This window comes from Mauremys mutica, chromosome 6 (assembly GCF_020497125.1).
Source record: "Mauremys mutica isolate MM-2020 ecotype Southern chromosome 6, ASM2049712v1, whole genome shotgun sequence".
In the NCBI taxonomy this organism is placed as follows: domain Eukaryota; kingdom Metazoa; phylum Chordata; order Testudines; family Geoemydidae; genus Mauremys; species Mauremys mutica.
In genome coordinates, this window is record NC_059077.1 from 84620463 (window position 1) to 84635065 (window position 14603).

General features: G+C 42.6%; 1 protein-coding gene across 2 annotated transcripts in view; it reads left to right on the forward strand.

Moving 5' to 3' along the window:
• Nucleotides 1-14603, forward strand: part of FANCC (FA complementation group C) — a 135452-nt gene that overhangs the window by 69687 nt on the left and 51162 nt on the right. For both annotated transcript variants that reach the window (XM_045022462.1, XM_045022463.1), the window contains exons 6-8: nucleotides 3968-4087; nucleotides 4947-5011; nucleotides 7543-7707. In XM_045022462.1, the coding sequence (XP_044878397.1) occupies nucleotides 3968-4087; nucleotides 4947-5011; nucleotides 7543-7707 (350 nt within the window). The remainder of the gene's footprint in view (nucleotides 1-3967; nucleotides 4088-4946; nucleotides 5012-7542; nucleotides 7708-14603) is intronic.

Sequence of the window (14603 nt, forward strand, 5' to 3'; positions counted from 1 at the left end):
TGGAATTGTTGATCTGGTCCTTCCTGCATTAAAACTGCTCCTACACCATGCTTGGACACATCTGTGGTTACTATGAACGGTTGGTCGAAGTCCGGGGCCCTTAGTACAGGGTCAGACGTAAGGGCCGCCTTAAACTGGTTAAAGGCTTTCTGACACTTCTCAGTCCACTGAACTGCATTTTTTCCTGGTTAGGTCTGTCAGTGGGATGGCAATTTGGCTGTAGTGTGGTACAAATCATCGGTAATAGCCGCCCAAGCCCAAGAAAGATTGGACCTGCTTCTTAGACTTAGGGACAGGCCAATTTTGGATAGCATTTACCTTAGACTGTAGGGAGTTGATAGTTCCTTGACCCATCTGATGTCCAAGGTACGTTACCCTGTTTAGGCCTATTTGACACTTTTTGGCCTTAACGGTTAATCCTGCCTCCTTTATGCGCTAGAAGACAGCTTGGAGGTGTTCCAGGTGTTCTGCCCATGAATCTGAGAATATAGCCACATCGTCAAGATAGGTGACTGCAAATTCCCCAAATCCAGCCAGAAGGTTATCTACCAGTCTCTGGAAGGTGGCAGGTGCATTTCGCAGTCCGAAAGGGAGCACATTAAATTCATACAACCCTACATGGGTGATGAAGGCTGACCTTTCCTTGGCTGGGTCATCTACCAGCACTTGCCAGTACCCCTTAGCTACCCCCCCTTCATTTATCAGAGCCTGTATAGCAGATTGAGACATGTCTTAATGACTTTTCAAAGGAACAACAAAAAATAGATGATTTAATGTAATGCTTCCCCCTCCCCCCAAAGATGGAGTAGAACTGCACTCAATAATCTGGTGATATTTTGGCGTAGTCTTTAAGAAAGGGATGATGATATTGATCTCCTTGGTAAAGCTCTTTGAGATGTACTAATGAAAAGGTCTATACAAGTGTTAAGTCCCTCCAGTGGAAAGAACCAGGGACATCTCTGTTCTGAGCCCAGTAGGAAAAAGCATACTCGCTTAGGATCTTCTTTTTCCAGAGCCAACTACAATGTTCCCCAGACTCCCTGCTTTTTCTCTTCATTGTATGCTTTAACCTGATACTAAGGCCATCATTCATTATTTGAGGAACTTCACAGGGACCTACCAAAGCCAGCCAATTACAGAACAGGGATGGCAAATGCAATGTAATGCATGTTAGATGGAACAATATGAACTAGTAATACATGTTGATCGAACTTAACTATAAACTCTGAGGAAAAAGACCTGAGTGTCACTGTGGACGGTTCATGGTGCGTGACAAGCGCAAAGCAAATAATGTTAGATTATATTAAGAAAGGGGTAAAGAACAATACTCGAATACTTTACTGCTATATAAACCAATTTTATGCTCTCACTTTGAATACTCTGTTCACTTTTGTTCACCCCATCTTGAAAAATGTATAATAGAAATAGTTCTAGAGAGGGAAACAAAAGTTAGAAGAAACGTAGAAAAAATTCTGTCCAAGAAGAGATTTTTGTAGATTCAAGGCCTTATTGTAGTGCTTGACTCTCTGCTAAACAATCCCAGAAAAGTTAAGAAGGCTTCAGCTCATCTACAAGGCCTCCTAGTTTGTATGTAATGATGGCAGAAATTCTGTGACAGTAATGGTACACAGCACCCATCGTGTGTAATGACACATTGGTTCCTCGGCTCCATGCTTGGACAGGGAGTCTTCAGTTTTGCCGTCTCCCTGAATCTTTCAACTTGCATTCAGACCAGCAATCAATCCCTTTGTCTCCTTGCAGCTGATGAATCCTCCCAGTTTCCAGGTGCCGTCCATCTGAAAATCTGATAGTATTCTAAGAGTTAATTTAAACACAAATAGCAATTACCAGAGTAATTAGTAATTTAATTATGGGGAAAATTAGAGGGAAAATGTGAAGGTGAATAGATTAAAGTTTCTATTTTGATTAGATTTGGAAGCTTGCGCACCATTAAAGTTCCCTTTTTAATGCTGACTTTTCCTGCTTTCAAATTTAAAAAAAGTATATTAATTGCTTTTGTCAAACTGCTGTATAAAAACAATTGTGACAATATTTTCCTTTCGTTTTCAGTTTTTAGAACAGTTGCCACTAGATGGCGGTAGAACAGCTTTTTTTTTTTTGCTGAAAGTTATAAATCTTTTTTAAAAATACTAGAATTCAGGCATAACCATAAATCTTCAGCAGTGTAAAATAATCCCATAGAAAAGAATACAAAATTATACAAGAGTTTGGGATGCACATCTCTTGATATTTCATAATTGTCTTTAGACTTTATTGCATTTCTATTACTTGTTTATTATCTCTTGTATACAGTGCATTGAATGGGGCATATTTTAATTCCAGGACCAGTGAACCAGTTAATTAAAGACATCCAACAAAGCATATATAAATATTTGGACTGGAGTTCTGAAAGCAGTAATTAACAATCTGCTTCATTCTTTTTAGCTGAGAATTTTAGATGAGGTTCTCCGTTCAAAAAATAAAGTAGATCAAAGACTCCCAGTACCACTGAGGTTATAGAACTTGGGTCTCAATTTGCCTTCCAAATACATATTTTGAAGAAGTGTCTTCTTCAAGTGCCTTCTTATTCAGTGTCTGCTAATCCTGATTTGCTCAGTCACAATAACCTAGCTTTCATACACATTTTCATATGATTAATCATGTTGAATTTGTATGTTGTTTAGGTAGTTATAACATGTAAGGTCCTGATTCAACATGCACCTGAAATGAACCATTGAGGTGGAATATGGCAGCTGTCTAGTAGTACACCTCTACCTCGATAAAACACGACCCGATATAACACAAATTCGGATATAACGCGGTAAAGCAGTGCTGGGGTGGGAGGGGCTGCGCACTCCAGTGGATCAAAGCAAGTTCAATATAACGCGATTTCACCTATAACGTGGTAAGATTTTTTTGGCTCCCGAGGACAGCGTTACATCGAGGTAGAGGTGTATATTCCATTAGAATATAACAGTTGACAACTGGAAATTCAGAAAACTATATTCAACTGAAATGATGTAATTTTTTGGATAAGCAGAATATTAATGTAGTTGTGATAGGATGAACAGCCCTGCTCTTATGAAAAGTGCTGAGGGATGTTCAAGTGGATGATACCTTGGTTTGTCAAAAAGCCAGCATATCTCGCAGCACAGTACCTTACTAACATGCTGGGGTGTTGGTTTGGTACTAAAGCAGAAGGAAGAGTGCCACCTACAGAATCATCAATGTCACTTCCTGCAGTCATTGTTCTGTGCTTTTGTAAAAATTCATTTGATTTCAACTTACAGCAAATATAATACCAACTATTTGTATTTTTTTATATAATGTTTTCTAATGGTTTTAAAATTTGGTGTAAAGCATTTAGTAGTGAAAGTATTAACAAGAAGTAAATGTCAATATTAAACCATAAATGCTGCCATTAACTCCCTAGTGAGGTAGCTAAAATAAAATAGGGCCAGATCCTCAAGTACATCCAAAATACTTTAAGCATAATTGAGGGAGTGGTGTGAAACTCTAGTGTAAAATTCCCTTTGCCACCATACTGACTCTGATGTTGCTCTGTGCAATTCTTTCCTTGTGCACAGTGTTAGAGCTGTCTGAGGGATACTTGAAGTTACACCAGCCTGGAATGGCATCCAGGGGCCTAAAAGCTAGCTCAGAATCCGTGTAGTATGGGGCCATCCTGGCCAGGCCCTTTTCTTGCTAAACTAGCACTAACAAGAGCATGTGACATCTGAATCCTTGTTTTCACTGTCAGCCACTGCAGCATCACCCCCACTCTAGAATGCTCTTCACCCCAGCAACTCTCACTTGACTTTTGTGACCAAAGTATACTGGTGGTCTGGTTCAAAGTAGCCACAATCAATCTGAGGATCTGGCCCACAATCTGGTATAACATCAATGATATCAGACACTAAAACGTGTTTTATTCTGTTGTTTCTTCCTCGCTATTGATTTCGTCAAGAGTTTGCTGTGCCATCTCCTTTCTTCGTCTGAATGGGGAGCTAACAAAGTTGGTACTGGTACCTTTATTTCTGCTCTTGGCTACACGTCTGCAGATTACTATTCTAAACTGGTTAAAAATGTGAGTAATTTGTGTAACTGAGGTTTTATTAATAATAAATCACCAGTCTGTAGGAATGTATATGAAAATGTCATTGCTATAAGAAACATGAACTGAATGACTGTTATCTTTTTGTACCTTGGTTACTCTTACAGCCTTTTAAGGAAGAAAGATAAAATAGGAGACGACAATAGACAAAAAAGGGAGGTTTATACCAAAGTGTATGGGTTTTTTTTTTTAAATCCTTGTTGTTCATGTATCACTGAAATGAATATTAGCTAAGATATATTTTGTAACATGAAATTTAATAAATAAGGAAAATATTTTATGTGGCATTTGTTTGCCAGAAAGTAACTTTTTGAATTATGTTTTCTTTTGGACTGTGCACACTGTATTTACAATGCTAGTTGAACCTTATATTTTGGGGAAATGAGTGATTTTTCATTTACCCTGTAAAATCATGGGAATGATATTTCATAAAATGAAGATTTACTACTTATTTTGGCATTTTTACCTATTGTAATGCTTTTTTAAAAGTTAGTTTTCTCTTAACTCTTGGGATGCAGATCTCTAATATTTCACTTATTTCTTTGCTAATTGTGTAATGGGAATGATATATCATGGGCATTTAACAATTTTAGTACCAGTAATTGTCTTGAACACTTTGATTTTGCACTGGAAGGGAGGGGGGGAATGGGAGGAGGGGGAGAGTCTACAGAGAAGGCTACTTACCACAATTGAAATGTCTCTCACACAGAAAAATACAACTGATGTCATCCTATTTGCAGTGCATGTGTGTATCTCTCTCTCTCTCTCTCTCTCTCTCTCTATATATATATATAATGTATGTGTTTTTAATGTCATTCATTTTGTTTAACAGATAGTCTTATCATTAGTGACAGAACTCAAAGGAAATCAGTTTAATGGATTTAACGTTCAAGGGAGGTAGGTGTTATCTAAACTTCATTTTAATATGTCTTAGTGTGGATCATTGAAGTTCAGTGAGGTCCTTTTTCAAAAAATTTTAAACAAGTATTTAGACTTCAAAATATATTTAGAATCATGGTAATATTTAGAATTACCGTATAGCTTCGGTAATGAACAAGCCAGTTAAGTTGAATGTCACAGAAAACCTTTTACTTACCAGATAATCACAGCCTTGGGGTATAGGGCAGCATGTCTGCAGTGCTGTTACATGCCCCTCTTAACCAATTATGTATTTCCATTCCTTATTCATCATATCAGTGAACAGTGCAGGTATTATTGTATGCTTATTATGTAATGTCAGAAGGGCAGATGTCACCACTAGTGCACGGTTAGCAAGAGTCCAAATGTGTAGTGCTTACTCATGCTGAGGAGTCCTGACCCTCACAGTACTCCCATTGAGATTATTACCCATGAGAGTAACTACTACTCAACACAAGTAGACCCACTGTTTAAATACATGGGATAGGGTGATAGAGGTGCTTTTTGAGGTGACTAAGCAGCAGTCTTTCTTTGGTAAAAAGAACAATTATATTTGCTTAGTTTTTGCTTTCACCACTTTGAATGTGTCCGTCCCTCCTTAGAATACCTGGTACTGTGGGCTTTTTGAAATGAAGACCATAACCTTTTTATAACATTTAAAAAAACTATTTTCAGAATACACCAACAGAGCCTTTGATTACGTCTGAATCAAAGTATATGTCAGCAAAAATAAAACAGAGGGATACATACCAGGTGTATTCAATTAATGTGTGGTTGGTACTTGAAAAGGCTGTGTGAAAATGGCTCCATGGTGTATATTCTATGATAGGTGCTCACTTCAGTAACAAAATAGATTTTTACTACTTGTGCTAATACTACAGGGCTTATATAGCGGTGGGAGAAAGAGCAGGATTATATTCCTTCTTGTGCATTGTCAGCAGAATAGTTAAGGATCTGATTGTCCAGTCCTAGAGGAACCTGCAATAGGAGACCAGGAGACAGGAGGAGAGTTGGTCATCTACACAGAAACCCTGAGTCTTTGCATTAGTTCTGGGGCAACCTACCCCCAACCCTTGGCTTTCCTGCAAAGAGCTAGACTACCATGGACCCCTTATCTGATTCTGACCCATGTATCTCTCTCACTCTCAAACACACACACTTCTCTCTCACACACACACACCTCTCTCTTACTCACATGCATACACACACACACTAAGGTTTGGGGAGGGATGTCCAAGGATATGTCTACACTGCAGTTAGACTCATGTGGTTGGCCTGTGCCAGCTGATTCAGGCTCGTGGGGCTCTGGTTTAGGTGTTGTTTAATTGAGGTGTAGATGTTCAGGATCAGGCTGCAGCTCTGGGACCCTTCCGCCTCACAGGATCCTAGAGCCCAGGCTTCAGCCTGAGCCTGAATGTCTACACTTATTTCCATATCCATTTTTAAACTGGAGATATTAAATCAGAAATTTCAGAAACTTTGAAAATATATCGCGTAGCATTTCTCCACTGTAATCAGAAGGACTCTTCATGTCAACAAATCACAATACGTTCAGTTCTTATTGCTGAGTAGGAGCACTGTGAATAACTGTAGTTTTCATGAATCTCCTCCTCAGTTAGACTGTTAGAAATTATATTGATTTTTTCCATCAGTACCCCTTTTCCAGGAGTCTTCTGAAGGATGTCTCTCATCAAAAAAAAAGGGCCACATTTGCAAAATATAACTTGTTAAATTTTACCTCTCAAGTTCATATGCATGGGTACCAAAAAGGAATTTTGTACATAAACTGGGAAATACCTACTTTTGCATATGTAATTCCTTATTTTGGCTGCACAGTTAGCACCTTCATGCATATGCGAATAAGTCAATCTTTTTAAAATTTGGCTTTAAATATTAAATTATCCTCCACCTTAGTACTATTTAAATTGCACCATCATTAATCTTTTCCAAAAGTGCAATCTTTTTAGGCCGGGTCAATTGCTATGCTATGCTACGCTACACTATACTATGCATCCCTTCAGTTGTAGATCTTTAAGACAAATACTCATTTTTATGCCTGAGCACTTGAAGGTAGCAGGATTTATACTATGATGTGCACTGGAGTAATTCCTGCTGGAATGAGAAAAGCCAAGGAAACCATAGGGATCAAAGCCAGCTTGGTTGTCTCCTGTGAGAACCTAAAATACCGATGTGGGAGCTATGAAACTGTAATCTTCCTCCGAGGGACTGCTTTGCTCTTTATCAAACCAGAAAAGGCAAACTATTCATTGCTAGCAGGGCATACGTAGTTATTGAACACTGCCAGCACTTTAGAACTGTTTGAGATCCCTACTGCAGTTTGTTTGCCATAGTCCTCAGTGCCAACATACAGAAATTCTGATTGTTTTAAGAATCTCCATTTGAGAATACTTCAGCATTTGCTACAATAAATAAATGTTTTCTTAACTTTAGAAGTAAGACTTTTGAGTGTTTTCTTTCCCTAAAATAAGAAACTTTTTTTATTTCTCCAGAGTTTCAGATGATCATGTAAATGTAGTGTCCCTTTTTTGTGTCCCTCTTATCACTTTGCCTGATGTAACTCCTCTACTGGAAGCGCTCCTTACCTATCATGGAGGTGGATCGCAAGAGGTTCTCAGCTCAGAGTTTTTAGAAGCTGTGAATGAGACATTTTTAAAGTAAGTAACATATTCCTCCTCACCAAAGAGAATATTAACTGTGTTCAGTTGGAATTACTATATGGTGAACTTGCATGCTGGATGCATTGAATGTCTATTGTATTGTAACAAAATGCTTTCTTTTTACCTAAATAGCAGACCTGAAGTTGAAGGAAAACAAGGATTCTAGATTTCTGATGTGCTATTTCAGTTTTACTTTCCCTATGATATATGTTAGACAGCATCACTGTAATTGTTTTTTGGATTTTGCCTTTCATTGAGATTTTGTATGTCTTTGCCATAAATATACTAGATCTTTCCTAACTTCTGCTATTAGAGATCCGGATTTAACATTGTGTCCTTGCATACCAAAATGTGTTGCCTGACAGTTCTCATATTTCTGTTGAGAACTTGGTTCTCCACGTTTTCAAGTCTTGTATCTCCCAGCAGATTATTTTTAACTAGGCACTTGAATACAATTAACGATATGTAGATTTGCTTATACCTCTGCCATCAAGGTGGTCCAGTGTTTGGATGAGATTAGCTCATAGATGAAGAAGAACAGGTGATTGAAGCTGAATCTGAGCAAGACAGAGGTGATGGTGAGCAGAGAAAAAGCACTATGGGAAGTTTGTAGCCACAATGCTTCCTTTGGTTGAAGGTACATGCCCATAATTGGTCAATTCAATCCATAGTCTAGGAATGCTTTTGGATTTAATGAAGAGGCTAAGCTCTCACATAGCAGTGTCCATGAGTAGCTTTCTGTCATCTCTGGTTAGCAAGGAAACTCCATCCCATCTTGGCAGATAATGGCTTGGTTTCAAGTATACAGGCATTTGTCACCCTCCAGCTGGGCTATAGCAATGATGAATACACCTGGGCACGAAGCCATCAGCCCTTATGAAACTCCAACTAATACAGAATGCAGCAGCGAATTTCCTAAGCACTGTGGGCTACTGCAAGCATATCAGACCTGTCCTCTGCTCTTTATGCTAGCTTCACATATAATATCAAGTCAAGTTCAAAGTCTCAAACCTGATCTGCAAGGTACTCAGTGGCCTGGGTTTGGGACATCTAAAAGATCATTTAAAAGTCCAGGTTGACAACTCTGCTCCTCAGGCACAATGGAGCTGTACATCACAAGGGTAAAACTTATCTGTACAGGAAACAGAGTTTTCTTAGAGTCATTCATAGACTGTGGAATGAACTCCTAGAAGAACTAAAGACCAGCACAAACCTCACCACCTTACACTTGCGCCCTTCTTCAATCTCACCTTCTCTAATACAAACATATAGTAATGAGTACGTATTTTAAATAATCTACCAAAGTAAGCAAGCATGCAAAGAAATAAAAAAAAACACCCTAACAAAAGTTTCCCACTTCTCTCCCTGGAAAGAAATGAAGCATATGTGACAGCAGGAGTGACGGATACTTCCTAAAAGTGTGTTGGGGGGGGGCACAAGGCCCAGCCTCTGCCCTCCTCTCCCTCCCCCAAGGCCCTGCATTCTGGCCAAGGCAGAAGCCAGAGCCAGGCCGAGGAACCTGGGCCCCTCCACCTTCCCAGGGTGGGGGGACCCAAGAGCAGCCCCTGGCCCATGTCTCTGCCCTCCGGGCTCCCTGTCCATGTTCAAAAGTGGGAGGGCCCCCCAGGACCCCTGTTGGGCATGCCTGTGTGACCAATATTAGTCACATCACTCAGTGCAGTCCTTGAAGGCACTGAGATACTTTGGTGATGAGGATGATAGAACCTGTATAGAATGTAATAGAATCTCTGAGACATAGTGATTTAACTTTTGAGTTTGGGCTTTCACAGTGACCACATATGGCCTTGAATACTTCACCCACTTCGTTAAACCACATAGTTGGGATGAAATCCCTGGCCCTTATTTCTAAAGATTTTAATGTAACTTGTATTTGATCACCTTTTGCATAGACCACTGAAGAAGAGTATACTCATACCTAAAACACTTGAATCTTCACACCCTGAACATTCCTCTGATTATCACAATGTCTTGCAGGGGAAACTGCTGCTACTCACAATCCTGCCTCATAGCTCTTTCTCCTTTCAGCATCTCAAGAGACCAGATATCTTGGATCATTCCTCTGATAAATTTTTTGAGTGGAGAAAGAGCTCTCTTTGTGACCCCAAATAAGAGTTCTCATAATTTATATGTAGAAACAACATATGTGTGATATATGTTCATATGGTAGGTGGATTCTCTAAGAGCAGGGGTCAGCAACCTTTCAGAAGTGGTGTGCCGAGTCTTCATTTATTCACTCTAATTTAAGGTTTCGCGTGCCAGTAATACATTTTAAGGTTTTTAGAAGGTCTCTTTCTCTAAGGCCTGGTCTACACTACGCGTTTAAACCGAATTTAGCAGCGTTAAACCAATTTAACCTTGCACCCGTCCATACAATGAGGCCCTTTATATCGATATAAAGGGCTCTTTAACCGGTTTCTGTACTCCTCCCCAACGAGAGGAGTAGCGCTGAAATCAGTATTGCCATATCGGATTAGGGTTAGTGTGGCCGCAAATCGACGGTATTAGCCTCCAGGAGCTATCCCACAGTGCACCATTGTGACCGCTCTGGAAAGCCATCTGAACTCGGATGCACTGGCCAGGTAGACAGGAAAAGCCCCGCGAACTTTTGAATTTCATTTCCTGTTTGGCCAGCGTGGAGAGCTCATCAGCACAGGTGACCACACAGAGCTCATCAGCACAGGTAACAATGCAGTCTCCTGAGAATCGAAAAAGAGCTCCAGCATGGACTGCACGGGAGGTACTGGATCTGATCGCTGTATGGGGAGAGGATTCCGTTCTAACAGAACTCCGTTCCAAAAGACGAAATGAAAAAACATTTGAAAAAATTTCCAGGGCCATGATGCAGAGAGGCCACACCAGGGACTCAGTACAGTGCTGTGTGAAAGTTAAAGAGCTCAGACAAGCCTACCAGAAAACCAAAGAAGCAAACGGAAGGTCCAGGGCAGGGCCGAAAACATGCCACTTCTACGCTGAGCTGCATGCAATTCTAGGGGGGGTCCGCCACCACTACCCCACCCCTGTCCGTGGATTCCGAGGTGGTAATCGCAGCCATGGCTGAGGATTCTGCAGACGGAGAAGATGAAGAGGAGGAAGAGGAGGACGAGCTTGCAGAGAGCACACAGCACTCCGTTCTCCCCAACAGCCAGGAGCTTTTTCTCACCCTGACGGAATTACCCGCCCAGCCCTCCCAAGCAACTATCCCAGACAATGAAGCCATGGAAGGGACCTCTGGTGAGTGTACCTTGTAAATATAAGACATGGTTTAAAAGCAAGGGTTTTTTAATGATTAATTTGCCCTGAGGACTTGGGATGCATTTGCGGCCAGTAGAGTTATTGGAAAAGTCTGTTAACATGTCTGGGGATGGAGCGGAAATCCTCCAGGGACATCTCCATGAAGCTCTCCTGGAGGTACTCCAAAAGCCTTTGCAGAAGGTTTCTGGGCAGGGCAGCCTTATTCCGTCTTCCATGGTAGGACACTTGACCACGCTATGCATGTAGCAAGTAATCTGGTATCATTGCATGACAAAGCCTAGCTGCGTATGGTCCCGGTGTTTGCTGGCATTCAAGCAACATCCGCTCTTTATCTCGCTGTGTTATCCTCAGGAGAGTGATATCGTTCATGGTAACCTGGTTGAAATTCAGGAATTTAATTAAGGGGACAGAGATGGGCATTCCTACTGGGCTGTTTGCCTGTTGCTTAAAAGAAATCCTTCCTTGCAGGTAGCCAAGCAGGGGGATGGTGGGGGCGGGGTGATTGGTGCTGAGCTTTTTCGCATTTGGCTAGCAGGGATCTTCCCTGCTACCAGCCACGCGGTGGGAGGGGAGGGGGGTGTTTAGCAGTGATCTTCCATGATACCAGCCACGCAGTGGGGGGAGAGGTAAAGCGATCATCCCAGAGAATTGGATGGGGGGGGTGGTTTCTGCTGCTGCATGTTAACAGGAAAGAAGCTTGTAAAATGCGACCTTGTACTGAAATGCGACCTTGTAGTGAAATCACATGTGCTATGTAAGGTGAATCGTGTTGTTCACCGTGAAAGAGTGTAAGCATTGTTCTGTAAAATGTATCTTTTTAAATACTTCTCTCCCTTTTTTCCCTCCCTCATGCAGCTGCAAATTTTTCAAGCCTTCCTACTCCATTCTGAAGGCTATCTCAGATAAGGCGGCGGAAAAAAAAGACACGAGATGAAATGTTCTCGGAAATCATGGAAGTGACCCGCAATGAAAGAGCTCATCTGAATGAGTGGAAGGACGTGGTATTAAATTACAGGAAAGATGCCAGTGAACGTGAGGACAGGAGGGACGCTCGAGATGAGAGGTGGCGGCAGGAAGATCAGAGGTGTAGGCAGGAAGATCAGCTGTGGCGGGATGCAACTCTGGGGCTGCTGCGTGATCAAACTGACATGCTCCGGCGTCTGGTGGAGCTTCAGGAACGGCAGCAGGATCACAGAGTGCCGCTGCAGCCCCTGTATAATCACCCTCACCCTTCACCATGTTCCACATCCTCCTCACCCAGACGTGTAAGAACGCGTGGGGGGAGGCTCCGTGCACCCGCCCACTCCACCCCCGTGGACAGCCCAACCAAAAGGCTGTCATTATTGTGAAATTTTTTTAGTGGCCTTTTCCTTCCCTCCTATCCTCCTCCCAAACCACACCCGGGCTACCTTGTCAGTTCTCTCCCTCTTTTTATAATGAATTAATAAAGAATACATGATTTTTAAACTATAGTGACTTTATTTCCTTAAGCAAGCTGTAATCGAAGGGGGAGGGTGGGTTGCTTACAGGGAATGAGTCAATCAAGGGGGTGGGGTTCATCAAGGGGAAACAAATACAGCAGTCACACCCTACCCTGGCCAGTGATGAAACTCGTTTTCAAAGCTTCTCTGATGCGCACCGCTTCCTGGTGTGCTCTTCTAATCGCCCTGATGTCTGGCTGCACGTAATCAGCGGCCAGGTGATTTGCCTCAGCCTCCCACCCCGCCATAAAGGTCTCCCCCTTACTCTCACAGAGATTGTGGCGCACACAGCAAGCAGCAATAACAATGGGGACATTGGTTTGGCTGAGGTCTGAGCAAGTCAGTAATGTGCGCCAGCGCGCCTTTAAACGGCCAAATGCACATTCTACCACCATTCTGCACTTGCTCAGCCTGTAGTTGAACAGCTCCTGACTACTGTCCAGGCTGCCTGTGTATGGCTTCATGAGCCATGGCATCAAGGGGGAGGCTGGGTCCCCCAGGATAATGACAGGCATTTCAAAATCCCCAACTGTTATTTTCTGGTCTGGGAAGTAATTCCCTTGCTGCAGCCGTTTAAACAGAGTAGTGTTCCTGAAGACGCGAGCGTCATGAACCCTTCCCGGCCATCCCACGTGGATGTTGGTGAAACGTCCCTTGTGATCCACCAGTGCTTGCAGCACCATTGAAAAGTACCCCTTGCGGTTTACGTACCGGGTGGCCTGGTGCTCCAGTGCCAAGATAGGGATATGGGTTCCATCTATCGCCCCACCACAGTTAGGGAATCCCATTGCAGCAAAGCCATCCACTATGACCTGCACATTTCCCAGAGTCACAACCTTTCGTAGCAGCAGCTTAATGATTGCTTTGGCTACTTGCATCACAGCAGCCCCCACAGTAGATTTGCCCACTCCAAATTGATTCCTGACTGACCGGTAGCTGTCTAGCGTTGCAAGCTTTCAGAGGGCTATTGCCACTCGCTTCTCAGCTGTGAGGGCTGCTCTCATCTTGGTATTCTGGTGTTTCAGGGCAGGGGAAAGCAAGTCACAAAGTTCCATGAAAGTGCCCGTACGAATGCGAAAGTTTCGCAGCCATTGGGAATCGTCCCATACCTGCAAAACTATGCGGTCCCACCAGTCTGTGCTTGTTTCCTGGGCCCAAAATCGGTGTTCAATGGCTAGAACCTGCCCCATTACCATCAGGATCTCCAAAGCGCAGAGGCCCGCGGTTTGAGAGAATTCTGTGTCCATGTCCTCATCACTCTCGTCGCCGTGCTGCCGTAGCCGCCTCCTCCTCGCCTGGTTTTGCAGGTCCTGGTTCAGCATAGACTGCACGAGAATGCGCGAGGTGTTTACAATGTCCATGATTGCTGTCTTGAGCTGAGCAGGGTCCATGCTTGGTGTGCTATGGCGTTTGCACAGTTCACCCAGGAAAAAAGGCGTGAAACGGTTGTCTGCTGCTTTCACGGAGGGAGGGGTGAGGCTGTACCCAGAACCACCCGCGACGATGTTTTTTGCCCCATCAGGCACTGGGATCTCAACCCAGAATTCCAAGGGGCGGGGGAGACTGCGGGAACTATGGGATAGCTATGGGATAGCTACCCACAGTGCAACGCTCCGGAAATCGACACTAGCCTCGGTACATGGACGCACACTGCCGAATTAATGTGCTTAGTGTGGCCGCGTGCACTCGACTTTATACAATCTGTATTACAAAACTGGTTTATGTAAAATCGGAATAATCCTGTAGTGTAGACATACCCTAAGTCTATAATATATAACTAAATTATTGTTGTATGTAAAGTAAATAAGGTTTTTAAAATGTTTAAGAATCTTTATTTAAAATTAAATTAAAATGCAGAGCCCCCAGACCGGTGGCCAGGACCCGGGCAGTCTGAGCGCCACTGAAAATCAGCTCACGTGCCGCTTTTGGCATGCATGCCATAGGTTGCCTACCCCAGCTCTAAGAGTGTGGTCTGTCAACTAAAATATGAAGTTCTAGACATAAGAATGTTTACATTAGCTTTCACCTAGGTTTTCTGGAGTGAAAAGGGTGTTTCCTTCAGAATGCACTGAAGTCTTTGCAGGAGTCCATCTCATAAGCTTTTTGTCACCTGTCCTTATACTGTATGTCTGTATTAAA